The 17,778-nt window shown below is 38.4% G+C and overlaps 1 protein-coding gene across 3 annotated transcripts in view; it reads left to right on the plus strand.

The window, feature by feature from the left end:
* Window positions 1-15,999, plus strand: part of LOC113526422 (P2Y purinoceptor 3) — a 31,323-nt gene extending 15,324 nt beyond the window's left edge. For 2 of the 3 annotated variants that reach the window (XM_026913424.3, XM_034304967.2), the window contains exon 2: window positions 12,847-15,999. In XM_026913424.3, coding sequence (XP_026769225.3) covers window positions 12,870-13,892 — 1,023 coding nt within the window. In that variant the 5' untranslated portion in view covers window positions 12,847-12,869 and the 3' untranslated portion in view covers window positions 13,893-15,999. Of the gene's footprint in view, window positions 1-7,847; window positions 7,927-12,846 lie in introns of all 3 variants that reach the window. The other variant, XM_026913425.3, reaches the window with a different exon arrangement.
* The last annotated feature ends 1,779 nt before the right edge of the window (window positions 16,000-17,778 follow it).

Below are 17,778 nucleotides of genomic sequence, written 5' to 3' on the forward strand. Positions count from 1 at the left end.
TCACACAGAATGTACTTTATTGATCCCAAAAAAGTTGACACAGGGTGAAGGCCCACTTGGTAAGCAGTCAGTGATGAGTGTTTGCCCAATATCAATAAAGATCTCAGTGTGCAGCTGTATGATTCCTGCCCATGCACACAATGACTTTTTATGATAGGAGTGATAAATATCAATGACTGTGGATTAAATTAGCTTTCTATTAAACCAGATCTTTAGCAGAAATGTTAAACACAGAAGGCAATGGGAAACACGTCCATGTTCTTTTCCCATGCTTAGGATATGATTGATGAAGTCAGTGAATAGGGATGTAAATAAATAAATAAGTCAATGACACAAAAGTTCATTAACTTGTCCTCTCTTTGTGATGGAAGCAATAAAGTTAGTGATTGTGAATTTATTATACAAGATATAATGTCTTATAAAAATATTCAGCAGATCCCCAGCCCCTGAATTTTCCCACATTTTGTAGTGTTAATAGTGTTAAAAACTGGAACTGACACTGACTTAATTGGGTTTATATGCATTGAACACAAAGCACAAAAAAGCCCATAAAATTTGAAGGGGGGGTCAATATAGTTTGCAAAATTATTTACAAATAAAAATTGTAAAAAGTATTCATCTCTATTGCTGTGAAACCTCTAAATGAGTCAGATAGTCATCCAATAGGCCATGCTACAACCACCATGCTTCACTGTGACGATGGTGTTCTTAAATTGATGTACAGCATTGGGTTTCTGCCAAGTGTAGAGATTTGTGCCAAGGCCAAAACATTCAATTTAGCTCTCACCAAACCAGAGAACCTTTTCCACTTTTGCTGAGTTGCCAACATGGATTTCATTTCCCTCTTCCATAAAGCCCAGTTTTGTGTTCAGGCTAATGTTGTCCTGTGAACAGCTTCTCCCATCAGAGCTGTGGATCTCTCCAGCTCCTTCAGTTCCTCCCAGCCTCTTGGTTGCTTCTCTGACTAACGCCTTTAAAGTATAATGCCTTTAGAGCATGGCCTTCTCTAAATGTAGAAGGTTATGCTCATTTCTCTTTTAAACAGTGAAGTGAGCTTTATATTGAACCATATTTAACAGAAATGCTAGTAATGACCGGTGTCTATGTTCCTCTGTCATATGATAAAGTCATATGGTAAACTTTATTTTTGTGTTGTATCACCCCAGTTCTTTAGTGGAAATGCCGATAAATAAATAGGTGAGTGGCCCAAAACTTCGCGCTGTTTTCTTGTCTTTGTAGTGAAGATAGTAACTCAGTGACTGATTTAAATGCTAATAAATACAGAAGCCAGTTGTCTTTATCTCACTCGCAATGAATATGAGCAATGAAGTTAGCTTTTTATTAAAGCAAATAATTGGCGGAAATGTTAATAAATACACAAGTGAATGGCACAGAAGTCCATGCTCTTGGCCTTCCTTCATAATAAAGTCAATGATTATAAATTATGTTTGGCTTCATTTCCTGTTTTGATGGGAAAGGGGATAATGAGGTAGGAACACCAGTGCATATGCTAGCTTTTTATCAAGTAAGATTTCTGGCCTCTATCCCTGTTTTTGACACAGAGTGATGTCTATGTTCTCTTCCTCTTTTTCTCATAGAAGTGATATTGTCTCTTATCATTTGAGTTAGCCTTCAATTAGACCAGTTAACAAAACGAAAGCTAATATATACAAAATCCTGTGCTGTTTTTTTCTGTCTTTGTAATCTGATTAAATGCATACAGATTTTGTTTGCTTATTATATCTAGAAATGCTAATAATGTCAGGATTCTATGCTAGCACTAGTCTTATGCGTCTAGTTTTTTTTTTTTTATGATGCCAAATGTCTTGTGTGTGGTGCTAATGCTAATAAAAGTATATGTCAACCACTCAGAGGTCCTTGCCTGAGTTCTATTCTTAATGCACAGCTGTTAGAGACCTTGCCTGGGAAAGAAAAACACCACGTAGCAGAGGCTTTTCTTGTTGACTCGTAAATGTGGTCTTGCAGGGGCAGCTAGCCTGATCTCGCTTTCAGTAGGCATTACTTTGGGCATGCAGAGCTTTTATGAAGCGAAAATGGAGTGTAATAGGACAATTTTATGCAATGGTCACCCTTATTATGGAAAATAATACTGTGAGCACATCAGAAAAATTGTCTTTTTTTAAGGAAGTTGTATTAGTTCTCAATCAGAGAGACACACAGCACTGTTTCGTTAGAGGGATAAACAGAATCATATTGCTTTACTTGCTGTATTTAGTAGGGCTAAAACAGGAGTCAGGCTGTAGAGGAGTCTTATTTTACGTTTAGCTTATTCTTAATTCCTGTATCAGGTGTTTCATAGCAACAGAAATAGAGGAGGCTGGTATAAATGGACTAGTCGTTCTAAGCCCCCTACCCATAAACGATAAAAAAAAACAGTGAATATAAGGTTTCATTTTTGGCATCCACATCAGATAATTTACTGTTAATAAATGTCTGTAAGTGGATTATTTTGGATTTTAGTGGAACCAAGAGCAACAGCAATGGTGAGCAATGGTCGTAAAAAAAAAAAACACACAGAATGCTATGAAGTAGCGAGGCTGGGGCTGATTTCTTTCTAGCCCAGACTCATGATTCATGCAGGCTTTCAGAGACAGCCATGTCAGGTGGTTGCACGGACTGAAAGAATTTCATGGCCATTCAGGGCTGATATTTTTCATTCCACTTTACTGACACATCCGTAACATGTAATACAGTTGCGGTGTAATGAATGTGAATGAGGTGGATTGTTTACTTTATCATCATTTATTCCCCAAAATGCTTCTGGAGGAGAAACTAAAAGTAGATATACTAAGCCCACATCGTCCAATGAAAGTACAAATTGTCACAAATGTCTGTGTGTGTGTGTGTGTGTGTGTGTGTGTTTGCGTGTGTGTATACATCTGATATGCCTGATATAATATTTACACCTTGCTGCATCTTGTCATCATCATCATCACATCATCGTTGTCTTTCGCACTGTGTGTCATGTGTTAATGTGTTGAATATATATATATACATATACTGTGTATATATATATATATATATATATATATATATATATATATATATATATATATATATATATATATAAAACTTGGTCTAGTGCATTAACATCTTTGCTCAAATTTGCACTCAGGGATCAATAAAGAACTATCTAATGCATTACTACTATAAACCTTAATAGTTTTGTTTTGGAGCTCTTGAAAGATATTACATTTTAGCCTCCTAATCATCTAATATCATCACCGGCCGTCACTAAAGACTAACCACACATCCTTCATTGAATGTGTTCCATAATGCAAAAATGTCACTTCCATGATACAAGTTTTTCCTCTTTAATGTATCCACTAACCTAAATTATGAAAATGTAAATGAATATAATACTTTCAAATATTTGTCTCTGTTCTCCTTAAGTGGTGCCATGATCAGATATAAAGCATGTCTCAGTGATGCTAACAATTTGCAGGTAACTACAGTCAGGTCCATAAATATTGGGACATCGACACAATTCTAACATTTTTGGCTCTATACACCACCACAATGGATTTCAAATGAAACGAACAAGATGTGCTTTAACTGCAGACTGTCAGCTTTAATTTGAGGGTATTTACATCCAAATCAGGTGAATGGTGTAGGAATTACAACAGTTTGCATATGTGCCTCCCACTTGTTAAGGGACCAAAAGTAATGGGACAGAATAATAATCATAAATCAAACTTTCACTTTTTAATACTTGGTTGCAAATCCTTTGCAGTCAATTACAGCCCGAAGTCTGGAACGCATAGACATCACCAGACGCTGGGTTTCAAAATTCAAAATTTGAAATCCATTGTGGTGGTGTATAGAGCCAAAAATGTTAGAATTGTGTCGATGTCCCAATATTTATGGACCTGACTGTATGAGTTTAAATATCACAACCGTAATGCTAAGATTACAAGCATCTAGTGTTACCTTTCAAAGCGCGCTAAACTTAATACATTACTGTTAATACTAATGGTGTCACCAGATAATTTATTTCTGGGAACCTCTCAGGGAACCTTCAAACATCTAAGTGTTTCATATTACCATAAAAATGTTTCTAAAAATAGCCACAATCACTTTAAACCCTTTTATGTTTCCTCATGACTGAACTAGCTAATCCTTTTTTCACAGACACACACACGCACATTCTGGTATTATTCTGCAGGAATGTGCTTCAGAAGTGGCTCTGTTTGCTTCATAGCATTTCTCGAACATTCCCGGCATCAGACGTCTGCATAGCCAACTTCCTGTCCACAAATCCTGGACAGGCAAAGCAAACACATTGCACTAAATGATTAACGAGAGCCTACATCACGTCTGTAGAAAGGAAGAGAACTGTGTAAGAGTTGTCCTCATTCTCAAATGTGGGCACAAACCTGTTCAGACAGTGGTCAATTGTTGGGAAATTGAGGTGTGTTTCACAGTTCAACAGGCATCTAGTAAAAGAAAGAAAAAGGAAAGTGATGACAAAGTGCATAGTCACTGCCAGATGTAAAGCTGTGTTGCGGTTGTGGTGTTTTTTTACGTCAGATCATGGAGCTGTGTGGGTGGATTTACTGTTCATTTAGAAAAGTGTCGTTCAAAGTTAATGCTAACTTTTATTTTTTAATGCCACAAATTACACAGGAAGATGACGCACAATAGCAAGAGTGAAAGTACAGTCAAACGTTTATTAAAACCCCATTTGTTACGACGTAAAAATAATATGGATAAACTTCAGCATGAAAACTGAGGCAAGACATTGATAACGCAAAGGAGCAAGGTGATAGTATATGATAGTAAGTGATATTTTGGACACAATATGGCCAAATGTTCTGTATATTTTTGCTCCACGAGTGGAAATTGATCCCGAAGAAACCACACTCATATTATAGCATGTCAGCTAGCTGGCTAGCTAGCTCACATTGATTCGTATATTCCTGTTAAAAGGTGCTTCCGGTAAAATTGGTGTCCCTGCTTCCTTATCTTCATCTGACAAGCTTTTACATTTTAAGTTAAATGTTGTATTCCTGAAAATTATCGTTTACCATGTCCGCTGATGATGTTGCTAACTCTGCTGTAGTTACCATTTCGAACTAGGTAGTGGAATTTTACGTGGCGTACACAGAAGTGCAGAGTGATACACACAGTGAAATGTCCCAGTGCGGTTATAGGAAATAGAAGCACTCTTGGAACGCAGCTCAACCAATCAAATTAGTGGACTGGAACTAACTGTTGTATAATGCAGTTTAAACTATAGTGTAGTCTACACTATGCTCTCTGCCCTTTTCTGCATACATGAGCTAATGACACTCGTGATTGGCTAGTGTCATGTTGGCTGTGATTGACAGGGAAAGAGAGTATGCCATCCCTCCCACCCATAGATGCCTTCCTAGAAGCCTTACTTCACATGCTACAACAAAAAAATACTTCTGCATAGGAAACACCTGTGTTTTCTGTCTCTAGAAGCCTCCTATCTTTATGTTCCTAGATTCCTCTGTCTGCAGTTTAAGAATTGGTACTTCCTTAAACATGGCAGATGATCGATTTCTGGATCACAGGCTGAAGGAGGCAGGATTAAAAAATCAAGGAGGCATCAATTCGTTTTTGGAAGCACTCCAGCACTTAAAAAAGTCAACTCTAATTAGATGAACTCAATCAGTCCGAATAGCTTGGGGAAGCATCACACGCTGCTGGCTTCCTAGGATCCGTCGGCTTCCTGGTTGAGTGCGCAGCCTGCTGGTGAGGGAAGCTGTTGCAGTTATTACAGAATGCAGATCAGTTTATTAAACTCTGTCTCAGATCATGCACTATTTTCTTATACTATAGCCTACACTAGTACATGGATAGTTTTAGGTTAGTAACATGCTATACACTATTGGCACTCTATATTATTCCTACTATATGTATATATATATATATATATATATATATATATATACATATATATATATATATATATATATATATATACATACTACTGACACCACAATTACTGTAGTTTAGGGGTATAACACAATGCCGCTATCTGTATTCAGATTTAAACCTGATGTGGGCGTGGCCTAAATCAGAAGGAAAACAAGCAACAAAATGCCTCTCCCATGAGTTGCCAGTAATGATGGGAATTCCCATTCCAGTTAAAATTGTTCACTAAAATCTTAGTCTACATTCAAATTAACGAAATAACATTTTACATTACATTATGTGAAAGGCACGTTGCCATTTCACAGCTCCAGGATCCCCAGTTCGATCCTGAGCTCAGATTACTGCCTGTGTGGCGTTTCTCATGCTTTCCCCACGCTCACGTGAGTTTTCTCTTCTCTGGGTTCTCAGATTTCCTCCCACCTCCCAATAACATGCTGAAAGGTGGACTGGATATGCTAAATTGTCCTGTGAATGAGTGTGAATATGTGTGTGCATTGTGCATGGTGTCCTGAGATGGCTGGAATAGGCCATACATCATGACCCTGACCTGGATAAAAAATTAATGAAGTGAAAATGATTGAAAATTATTTGTTATATGTAAAAATCTTACCTCCAAATTTGCAATATGAGAGACACAAGTACATGCTGTATAGTGCAGTAGGTAGTGTGTTTTGAGAAGTAATACGTAATTTAAAATATGTGAATGTAAAGTATACTGTAGATTTATTCATCATAATGGAAAAAAAAATATGAGGTCCTAAATACAATATATTATTACACAGTATTCATACTAAACCTTTCACACTATTCATTACAGTATGTGAACTCTGAGTGCTCTGTTATTCTCATTTTAGTGCTGGAAGGTTTAACATCCTGTTTGGAACACATTCAGTCTCCATCGTAAGTTTAATTATACTCACAGGAAACAATCGAGAATGCCGAATCTTCCTGGCACACTTTACAGATTTCCTTACAGACACACTGATTGTATACATCTCATTGTCTTCTCTCATTCCATAGCTGCAGAGGCATGTAGTGACACTTCCCATGCAGACAGTAAAGGAATCTTAATATGGATTTTTCCATTTTCATACATTAGTGTTTTTTTACACATATTAATTCATCCAAATGTTGTTCATAAATTGCATTACAGATGTTAAAAGTATTAAAGACCCTGTTTTTGTTGTACACTATTCACACCATTCATTATTCACATTGCTCTTGCTGTATACCATTCATATTATTATTATATACACAGTTCACACTGTACTTTCTTCATGTTTACTATGTACACTCTGTTGGGTTGATCATTTTAAATCTGGGACCAGATGTATTTTTTTCTTCATATGCATCAGGCACAGACAGGGTTTTGATAGATAGATAGATAGATAGATAGATAGATCACTTTATTCAAATTCACCTATTGTTTTTTTTTATTAATTTTTTTTATGAAGGTTGATGGGCAATGTATTAAGCGATCAGCAGACATTTAACTGGGCTAATTTAACTAGGATTTAACTTAACTATTCCCTCTTCATTTTATTGCTGTTTACAATGTTTACACTCCACCACACTACCACATCGCACTCTTACATTGTATTCTTTATATATATATATATATATATATATATATATATATATATATATATATATATATAATTTATTTATTTATTTATTCTTATTTTATTTCATTTATAATGTTAAATTACTTTTAGTATACTTCTAACTCTGTGCTGCTGTAATAGGTGAATTTGAATAAAGTGATCTATCTATCTATCTATCTATCTATCTAGGCAGTACTAGTGATGCAAGCTTTATAAGAAATGACGTTTTCAGAGCCCAGCTAATGATGGGTTTTAAAATACGCCTTAAACCTGCATAATCCTGACTCAGCCTACCTGGTATTGAATTCTCCTTTTCAGATTCTCTTCCTGAAACTAGAGATGCTATGCTGGGTGCCTTAGCTTCAAAGCTGTGTTCAAGAAGGCAGGGCATTTTCAGGTGAAGCCCTTTATCATTGCTTGTGTCGTTTTCCTGTAATGATGGTGATTTGAAACCTCGTTTAGTGATTACTTTGAGAATAACTCTGCATCTCAATTTGCCTACTATCCATACTAAACAGTATCTGAGATTAGAATTAGTGTGTCCTAAATTGTAGTATGTTGAAATGAGTATCCCAGAGGTACCCGGATGGTCTACTATTTCTGGTAGATTTTCGAAGTGTGGATCCCTGGACACTTTTTCAGCTAATATTGCCCACAACTCCTTGCGCGATAGAGGAGGAGTTTTGTTTGTTTGTTTGTTTGTTTGTTTGTCTGTGTGATAGTTTGTTTTTCTAAATTCAAGGACGCCTTTTAGAGAGGCGTAAATGAAATAATATTGTATATTATTAAATTAAATTATATTGTATAAATTATATAAGGAGTAATGAATGAAGAAAAGACGAAAAGCAACGAGGAGTTTAAGGTGATAGTGTGTGTAACTAGACAACAACGTTCTCTTGGAAACAGGACAGTTTATGACAGGGTTGCCAGATTGTGCTAGTTTAAAATGCTCTGTGGCCACCATGTTCTTGTTTTATAGCAAATAATCTTCCCACTATCTATATCAGCTGTTCAACAATTATTAATCTTCATAAAGTCCTGATTTACAGCTCCATACATTAAATTCCATTGAAATACTAATTACCTCTTTGGAGTCGCCAGTGATATTAAAAAATTCTATTTCACAGATATAAGCCAATTTTCCTTTGATTTCCTCACATTCCTAGATGTTGTGCAATCACAGCCACTTAGCATCCGTCAAGTTATTATTACATCTAGTGCTCAAAAATTGGAACTGCAACAAGGGTTAATAGAGCTCCATATGTGCTGGATTTTTCCTGCCCCAAGCTCACTCAGTGTACATTTTCAGTGAAGGAAGTGTAGTGGACAGGACAGTTTATGACAGCGTTGCCAGATTGTGTTAGTTTAAATTACTCTGTGGCCACCAGGTTCTTGTTTTATAGCAAATAATCTTCATTAAGTGTAAATTTCCACAAACTGTCCACGTGTAAGTCCAGACAGTGTGTCTAGGATGTACAGAACCATTCTATTGTAAGATATATTGCAAAGATTGGGGAAAGGGAAAGGGGGATTATGGAGTGGATAATGTCCGGACCTCAGAAATATGTCAGAAACACTTGTTTACCACTCAGAGGTTGAGAAAAAGAAGAAACGTCTCCAATTTCCAATGCTAGTTTCAGTTATTTTGTATGGTTTTTATTATAGTTGGGCTGGAAGTTTTACTGAAACCTGTCAACCCTGGTTAAAGATATTACCTTGGAACACAGTCGAATGTATGTCTAAACCCTCTCAAAACGAGCTGCTCGACTGTATGATGGATGGCTGTATGTTGTCGACTCTCAACTGCTTATTACAGAGTTGCTCTGAAAATTCACTAGATGGTAGCCTATAGTGTCATCAGATGTGATAGCCTCATGACTTCATTTTGTTTGAGGTTATGTCGTTATTAATGTTGGAATGCCCCACCAAAATCTATGGTCACGAGACACTCCTGGGTTTATGTCCACTTCATTATGGCAGGTAACTATCCAACCAGGCTTGATCAAAGCCTGATCAGTTGAGTGTGTTAGGAAATCACACTTAGCTAGCGAGGTCATTGCATTTGTTAAATTGTCTCCTTATCCAACATGATCTTTTCAGGAAGATAACCTAGACACAATTAGGTAGCAAATAAAAACAGTTGCGTATTGTTTTGGTGAAATATATTCCTAGTTTCTTAAAATTACATGTTAAAGTATCTTAGAAGGCAGAAAAACCCAATTTGGGACAAAACTCGATTTTTCATCATTTTAGGCTGTTTGCCTGAATTCAGTCGCTACGACTGAATAATCTGATGGATTTTCCCAAACACATTTATGCTATACCTACTATACAGTATTCATATTATTCAGTATTTCTACTATTCTGACTGTATATTAGGTGTCACAGTGGTGCAGTGGGTAGCATTACTACCTCCCAGGTTCAAGGTCATGGGTTCAGTCCTGAGCTCGTGTTGCTGTCTGTGTGGAGTTTCCATGGATGTGCTTCCTGTGTCTGTATGGATTTCCTCTTGGTTTTCTAGTTTCCTCCCAAAAACATGCTGGTATGTGGATTGGTTACTCGAAATTGCCACTAGTATGGATGTATGTAGAATGTATGGGCATAGTGGCCTGTGATGCACTGCCGTTGCGTTTATGGTGAATTCCCGTCTCATGCTTAGTGCTCCGGATCTACCAAGACTCTGACCAGGATAGAGAAGTTAGTGAAGATGAATGAATGACATGTATATTACACCCTGTACCTACTGTACCCAATACACACTATTCATAGTTTTTCTATTAAAGAGTGTATACTATTCACCCTTCAATCTGCAGTTGTTCTTTTAGGGCAATTTATTAAGTTTCTTTTCTATTCTGCAGGGAATATCCAGCTTATTTTCAGAGAGTGTGTTTTTAAAAAACAATAGTTAATTGAATATGCATTAATGATACAGACTTGTGTGTCTTACATGGAATGTGTTAGCAGATGTGTATTGTACCAGTAAAAATGCAAACACACTTATTCAAGTGGTGCCAGACATTAACGAATTGAAACACTTGAAGGGAATTTGTTTGGCTGATTCTGAGTCTGATTAGTGTGCCTGATTCCAAAGCCCTTGGTATGAATGCCAAGTAGCATTACACACTGACTTCCTGTGTAAATCACTTCCAGATCCTGGGATTGAATTAAGAACTATTTGGACGAGTTCCTTTTATTTTATAAGCTCATTTATAGTCCAAGAATATTAATATTGAAGTCTTAGGACATGAATCATAAAGTTCTTACTTCATTTTTATTTGATTGATAATGACTACAGTGTGTGTATTTCATACATACACTCACTGAGCACTTTATTAGGAACACCTGTACACCTAGTTGTTCATGCAATTATCTAATCAGCCAATCGTGTGGCAGCAGTGCAATGCAACAATCATGCAGATACGGGCCAGCAGCTTCGGGTAATGTTCATATCAACCATCAGAATGGGGAAAAAATGTGATGTCAGTGATTTTGACTATCGCATGATTGTTGGTGCCAAATGGGCTGGTTTGAATATTTCTATAACTGCAGACCTCCTGGGATTTTCACACACAGTAGTCTCTAGACATCCAGTGAGCAGCTGTTCTGTGAACAGAAACGTCTTGTTGAAGAGAGAGGTCAACGTAGAATAACCAGACTGGTTCGAGCTGACAGAAAGGTTACAGTACACAGATAACCACTGTGTACAATTGTGTTGAGCAGAAAAGCATCTCAGAATGCACAACACGTCAAACCTCGAGGAGGATGGGCTTCAACAGCAGAGGACCACATCGGGTTCCGCTTCTGTTGGCCAAGAACAGAAAGGCTGCAGTGGGCACAGGCTCACCAAAACTGGACAGTTGAAGACTGGAAAAACATAGCCTGCTCTAATGAATCTCGATTTCTGCTGAGGCACAGAGGTGGTAGGGTCAGAATTTGGCACCAACAGCATGAATCCATGGACTCAGCCTGCCTTGTGTCAACAGTGGAGGTGGTGTAATGGTGTGGGGAATGTTTTCTTGGCACACTTTGTGCCTGTTAATACCAAGCCAATTTGAGTATTGTTGCTGACCATGTGCATCCCTTCATGCCCATAATTTACCCATCTTCTAGCATGATAATGCACCATGTCACAAAAGTCATCTCAAACTGGTTTCATTCATGACAAAGTGTTCAGTGTTCTTCAGTGGTCTTACCAGTCACTGGATCTGAAGCCAATAGATCACCTTTGGGATGTGGTAGAACGAGAGATTCGCAGCATGAAAGTGTACCTGAAAAATCTGCAGGAACTGCATGATGCAATCATGTCAACATGGACCAGAATCTCAAACACCTTGTGGAATCCATACCGTGAAGAATTGAGGCTGTTTTGAGAGTAAAGGGAGGCCCTACCCAGTATTAGTATAGTTTTCCTAATAAGGTGTTCAACAAGTGTATGTGCAAATAACTCTCATGTATTTGAGGGAGGAATATTCCAATATCTCGATATTCCTTCTGTTTGATGTTTTGATGATGACGGTAGAGAGCGCTGTCTAATGTTGCTCCCATAGGTGTTTGATTAGGTTGAGATCTGGTGACTGTGAAAGCCATAGCATATGATTTACATCATTTTCATCCTCCAAACCGTTCAGTGAGCCTGTGAATGGGGGCTGGGTCATCCCGGAAGAGACCACTTCCATCGGGATAGAAATGTTTCATCATAAGATAAAGGTGATAAGTCAGAATAAGTTTGTATTGATTTGTCCCTTAAGGCAAAAAGTGGACCCAAACTATGCCAACAAAAAGCCCTACACACCATAAGATGGCCAGTGGGTCTTACTTTATTTTGCCACCCATCTGTATATATCTGTACATACAGCATTATATCAAAGGTTAAAGTATGGCCTGTGGTTTAGTCATTCATCTTCAGTAACCACTTTATCCTGCTCAGGATCACAGTGGATCCAGAGCCTATCCCAGGAAGACTGGGCATGAGATGAGAATGCACCCTGGATGGGACACTAGTCCACACGCATTCACACACTCATTCAGACCTAGGGGCAATTCAGAGTAACCAGTTCACCTACTGGTATGTTTTTGGGATGTAGGGGTAAACCAGAGAAACCAGACGTTCATAAAATCAAAGTACACAATCACTTCAGTAATCAGAATGGAAATGAAATTTAAAATCTTTAAAAAAAATCTTTTACATTTCTTTCTTTCATTCATTCGATCCACTTTTACTTTTGTCCAGTTGATGCCAGCTGATGACTCTTCATCACTTGAGTATTTTACTCCTACCATGTGTTTTAATTCTCTGTGTCTTTCCTCTCTGTTTCAGAATGTAAATCAATCATTGCCCGGATGGCGAACGCTTCCTCCTCATCCTCTGTTCTCCCTTACTGCACCTACAATGAGGATTTTAAGCGCATCCTCCTCCCTGTGGTGTACAGTGTGGTCTTCGTCATCGGCTTGCCGCTCAATTTTGCTGTCATCCTGCAGCTGTGGGGAACCAGGCGTTCCCTGACTCGGACAAACATCTACACGCTGAACCTGGCGGTGGCCGACTTCCTGTATGTGTGCTCTCTCCCTCTGCTCATCTACAACTATGGTAGTCGAGACTATTGGCCCTTTGGAGAGTTGATGTGCCGATGGGTTCGTTTCCAGTTCTACAGCAACCTGCACGGCAGCATCCTTTTTCTCACCTGCATCAGCATTCATCGCTACCTGGGCATCTGCCATCCGCTGTCCCTATGGCTCAGAAAAACAGGACGTAAGCTGGCATGGGCTGTGTGTGCCAGTGTGTGGGTTATTGTAGCACTTCTATGTGCGCCTACGTTTGAATTTGCAGCAACAGGCATCCAGAGAAACCGTACCGTGTGCTACGAGCTGAGTGTACCTGAGCGCTCGCAGCAGTACTACCCATACGGCATGGCCCTCACCTGCCTGGGCTTCCTGTTGCCCTTTATGGTCATTGTGGTGTTGTACTGCAGGATGGCACGGGTTCTGTGCCAACCGGACGACGCCAGTGGTGAAGCAGCCAAAGAGAAAAAGTGCAAAGCTGTGAGGATGATCGCCATTGTGGTGCTGGTTTTTGCCGTCAGCTTCCTGCCATTCCACGTGACCAAAACTATGTACCTGCTAGTGAGGACCTTGCCTAATGCTCCATGCCAGCTCCGGAACTTTTTATCGGTGGTATATAAGAGTACGAGGCCCTTTGCTAGCATGAACAGTGTGCTCGATCCCATCCTATTCTACTTCACACAGGCCAAATTCAGACGCGGCACACGCAGCCTGATGCTCAGGATCACTACATTTAGAGACAACAGCAAACAAGGAGAAAGAACACCACAAAGCCTACTAAGCAAAAAATCAGGAAGGGTATAAAATATGAAAGCATCTTCCCACCAAGGTTCACTACCTACTGAGGAAGAGTTCCAGAACTCTCTTGAGTGAGAACTTCATCGTTCCTGACCATCATTAAATATATGATGCAAACAGTATAATGACATTTCACCACCCAGCAAAATGACAGTAAAAGAGTGAACATGAATTGTGAATAAAGTACAGAAATGAACAACACATTTAAAATGGAAAAAAAACCTACATTTTCTTTCCTAAAACACTAAAATCCACATAATGACTCTGCAGGTGTCTGCAATGTTTGCTATGTCCCTTTAGCTTGCTGCCACAAGGTTATTAGTAATGAATAATTATTACTACAATTAATCACATCTTCACATTTTCCATGAATTCGCTTGAGCCTGAATCAGTCTATCAAAGGTTGACTTAACTGTAGCCATTTTTTAAACCAACAAATATACAGGATACATATATGGAATATGTCTTCCAGTGCAGGATTCAAGACTTTACTGAGAGTTTTTCCCCATAAACATAAAACATAAAATCAGCATAACATATCAATCTCAATTACTCATAATCCATGGACTACTAAGTCCACAGTCTACAAATACTCAGTCTACAAATTCTTTATGATCACTAAAGTCATGAGGACAGAATATAAGGGCTTAAAAGACAAAATCTATTCTCAAAATCTTTGTATAGTACACAAAGTTTCCAGTGAACCTGGACTTTTCGGACAAACGTCCTTCATCGGCTGTGTAAGGATAGTGCCTCTGAGGCTGTAGAGAAATCTGTCATATATTTATAAAATGTGAAAATATTATCTGTCTTTTCATATCATGTATTTTCAAATCTAGTTTTAATCATTATTTCTGACAAATATCTGTCTGGTCTGAAAACCGGGCTTATCACCATTGCATGAAGCACTAGCACTAAAAAGCATAAGAGAAATGCTTTGTGTTTATGTGTATACACAATATGTCTATAAATGGAATGTATTATCATAAGAAGTGATAGCACAGTGGACAGGGGTCACTGTCAAGTCATGGAAAATAGCCCACACTTTACAATAAGCCTTTTGCACTACCCAAAAACAGTTTATACCCAGGTCTTCAGCTTTCTTAAGTGGATAATCTCACCTGGATTCTGTAGATTTTACCTTCTGCTGTAAGCATAAAGAAGGTCCTGTGCTCATCTCAGGACTCTTATTCACAACACATCCTTTCAACACAATACTGTTTGTCTTTACTCTTCTACACCTGTATACTGTAATAATTTATAATCCACTGTGAGTGTAAATGTAAATATAGTACATGTGAAGGGAACCATCTAAGACTTAACGACTTCAGCCACTAGGTGGTGGGATTTACCAAGAAGAGCTGGCAGCAGTGCGCCTGCTCTTTCTGTAAACTGCACTTAGGTGCTCTGCCTCGTATCCATTTAAAGGGAAGGTATTTATGTTCTGAACCGAATTTCACACACCCTAGTGCTTCCTTAAGTAAGTATTTCTATAATGAGAAAATCTGACTGAATCTAGAATGCAAGTAGGTGGGCTACACACTGTATAAATCCGTGAATAAATATATGAAGACTTAATGAATTGCACTCTTGTTTTGAGCATGTGGTGATGCATCTCACACTTATGACTTAAGACTACACTAGCAAACCTATAAATGGAAATGTGTGTAGCTGTTGAAAAGACATTTGTAGTGTAAATGCTGTGCCATTTGAATGTTTTTGATTTTTGGCCTGTGAGAATATGACTAATTTGTGAATCTGTTGGGTGTCTTGCAGCTTTGTGAAGTTGTAAAACCTGTGCGTTCATGTCAACGCTTAAATGTGAATTTCAGAAATATAGAACTTTAAAAATAGGCATCACGGTGTTATTACCTGACTGGATATTGATATCATTTTGTACTTTTGCTTGTATCATGCCACAAAGTTTGCTGTTGCCTGCTTTGCTCATGTCCTTAGACATAGGTTATCTAAACTTTGCACTAATATACAGTATTAATATTCAATAAAACCACTAGACATTGTGTGTATGTCTTTCCATGGTCTTTGTCTTCGGGTTTATTGTTATATGTATGTACAATGAGTGATCAAATACAATAAAATTGTATAAACCCAGGCTGGCATGGTAGGACCTCACAGCTCCAGGTCTCTGGTTCAATCCTGAGCTCAGGTTACTGTGTGTGTGTGTGTGTGGAGTTTGTCTGAGTGTTCTTCCCATGTCTGCATGGGCTTCTTCAGGGTTTTCCAGTTTCCTCCCACTTTCTTCCAAGAAAACATGCTAGTAGTTAGCTATGCAAAGTGTGACTATGTGTGAGGTACGCTGTGATGGACTGGCATCCCATCCAGGGTATATTCCTGTATACTATACTATACCTGTATGCTATTTTCCTCCCTTGCTTAAAATTGAATAAAAGTGCTATAGAAGTGCATTCCTATAAGCAACTTCAAATCATGTGACCTTTCCACAAACAACATAATACAATGTACACATAAAAATGACATGCAGGAATGGTAGCGAGGAGTGGATTAAGTGCCAGTTATATGAATAACCGTGCTGAAAAATCCATCTAATTTCTTACCAGCTACCAAAACACACAGGCCGCATTGGTCAAAATGGTAGACCATCTCAGTCTGCTGGTAAGTGACTTTCCACCCTCCTTATTACCTGACTAAATATTTCAGAATTTCTAAAAACCTTACTGGTTATTAGGTCATTTATCATGCTAGGGTCATCAGGAGATCCACACAATCTTATCATAGACAGAACCCACTCCAACCCTCTTGACACTCCTACCATCAGGTAGACACTACATTAGTGTGAAATCAAGAACCGCAAAGCTAAGGAACCTTTTTTTTTAATCCACAGTCCATCAGGCCTGTCAGTGATTCTCATGTGCCTTCCATTGACTTTTACTGGTTTTACCACAGTTGTTAAAACCCGCATCGGATGTGCATCAGATTGTATAAATATATAAATACTTGCATTATATTTATACAATCCAATGCTCAATGTCTTTCAAATATCCATGTTTGCAGATTTATTGCACTACAGCCTACATAAATCATGTTCATACTTGAAATATATACCATACTTCTCCATATTACAGAATAATTCCTAACCAAATTATAGTATCTGTATAGCATTGATGGTGACCAGAAGGAATAAGGAATAAGAATCTCACTGTACAATGTAAATGCCTGTTTTTCTGTGCATATCACTTGAATTTTTACTTCTTGAATTTTTAAAGTGCATAAAATACAGCATAAAATAAGCAGTGTACATCAGTGTACAAATAGTATATTCATCCATCTTCAGTAACCGCTTTATCCTGGTCAGGATCGAGGAGTGGCTTGAGAGGTGGATCGAGGCAGGAACACACTCTACTGTAGGTGGACCGCTAGTCCATCGCACGGCATGTTTTTTGGGAGGTGGGAGGAAACCAGAGATACCGGAGGAAACCCATGAGGACACGGGGGTGAAGAGGAGTGAAGTGAAGACTTTGGAGCTAGGAATAGTACAAATATGAGAAATGAGCAAAAATGTTAAAATGCCTCCACTTGGGAGGGCAATGAACCCAGATTCAGTGACCTGTATGGAAAAAAATGCAGGATATTTTTTCATAGTTTACTGTCAAGACACAGAGTGTAAACACAATTCCTGGATGGGAATCAATAGAATTTGAATTCATCTGGTGTTTTTACATCCAGTAGCTCTTGATCTACATCCAGAATGTAAATAGCATGCTCTTAATGTTTATTTAGCAGCATGATAGTGTGTGTGTGTGTGTGTGTGTGTGTGTGTTTGCATTTTCCCATCAGAGAGGAAGCGCAGTTCTTCTTCCCCCATTACCCCAGGGGCTCTTACTCTCCCCCTTCCCCATGCTCAGTCCCGCCC

The sequence above is a fragment of the Pangasianodon hypophthalmus genome, chromosome 6 (assembly GCF_027358585.1).
Source record: "Pangasianodon hypophthalmus isolate fPanHyp1 chromosome 6, fPanHyp1.pri, whole genome shotgun sequence".
NCBI lineage: Eukaryota > Metazoa > Chordata > Actinopteri > Siluriformes > Pangasiidae > Pangasianodon > Pangasianodon hypophthalmus.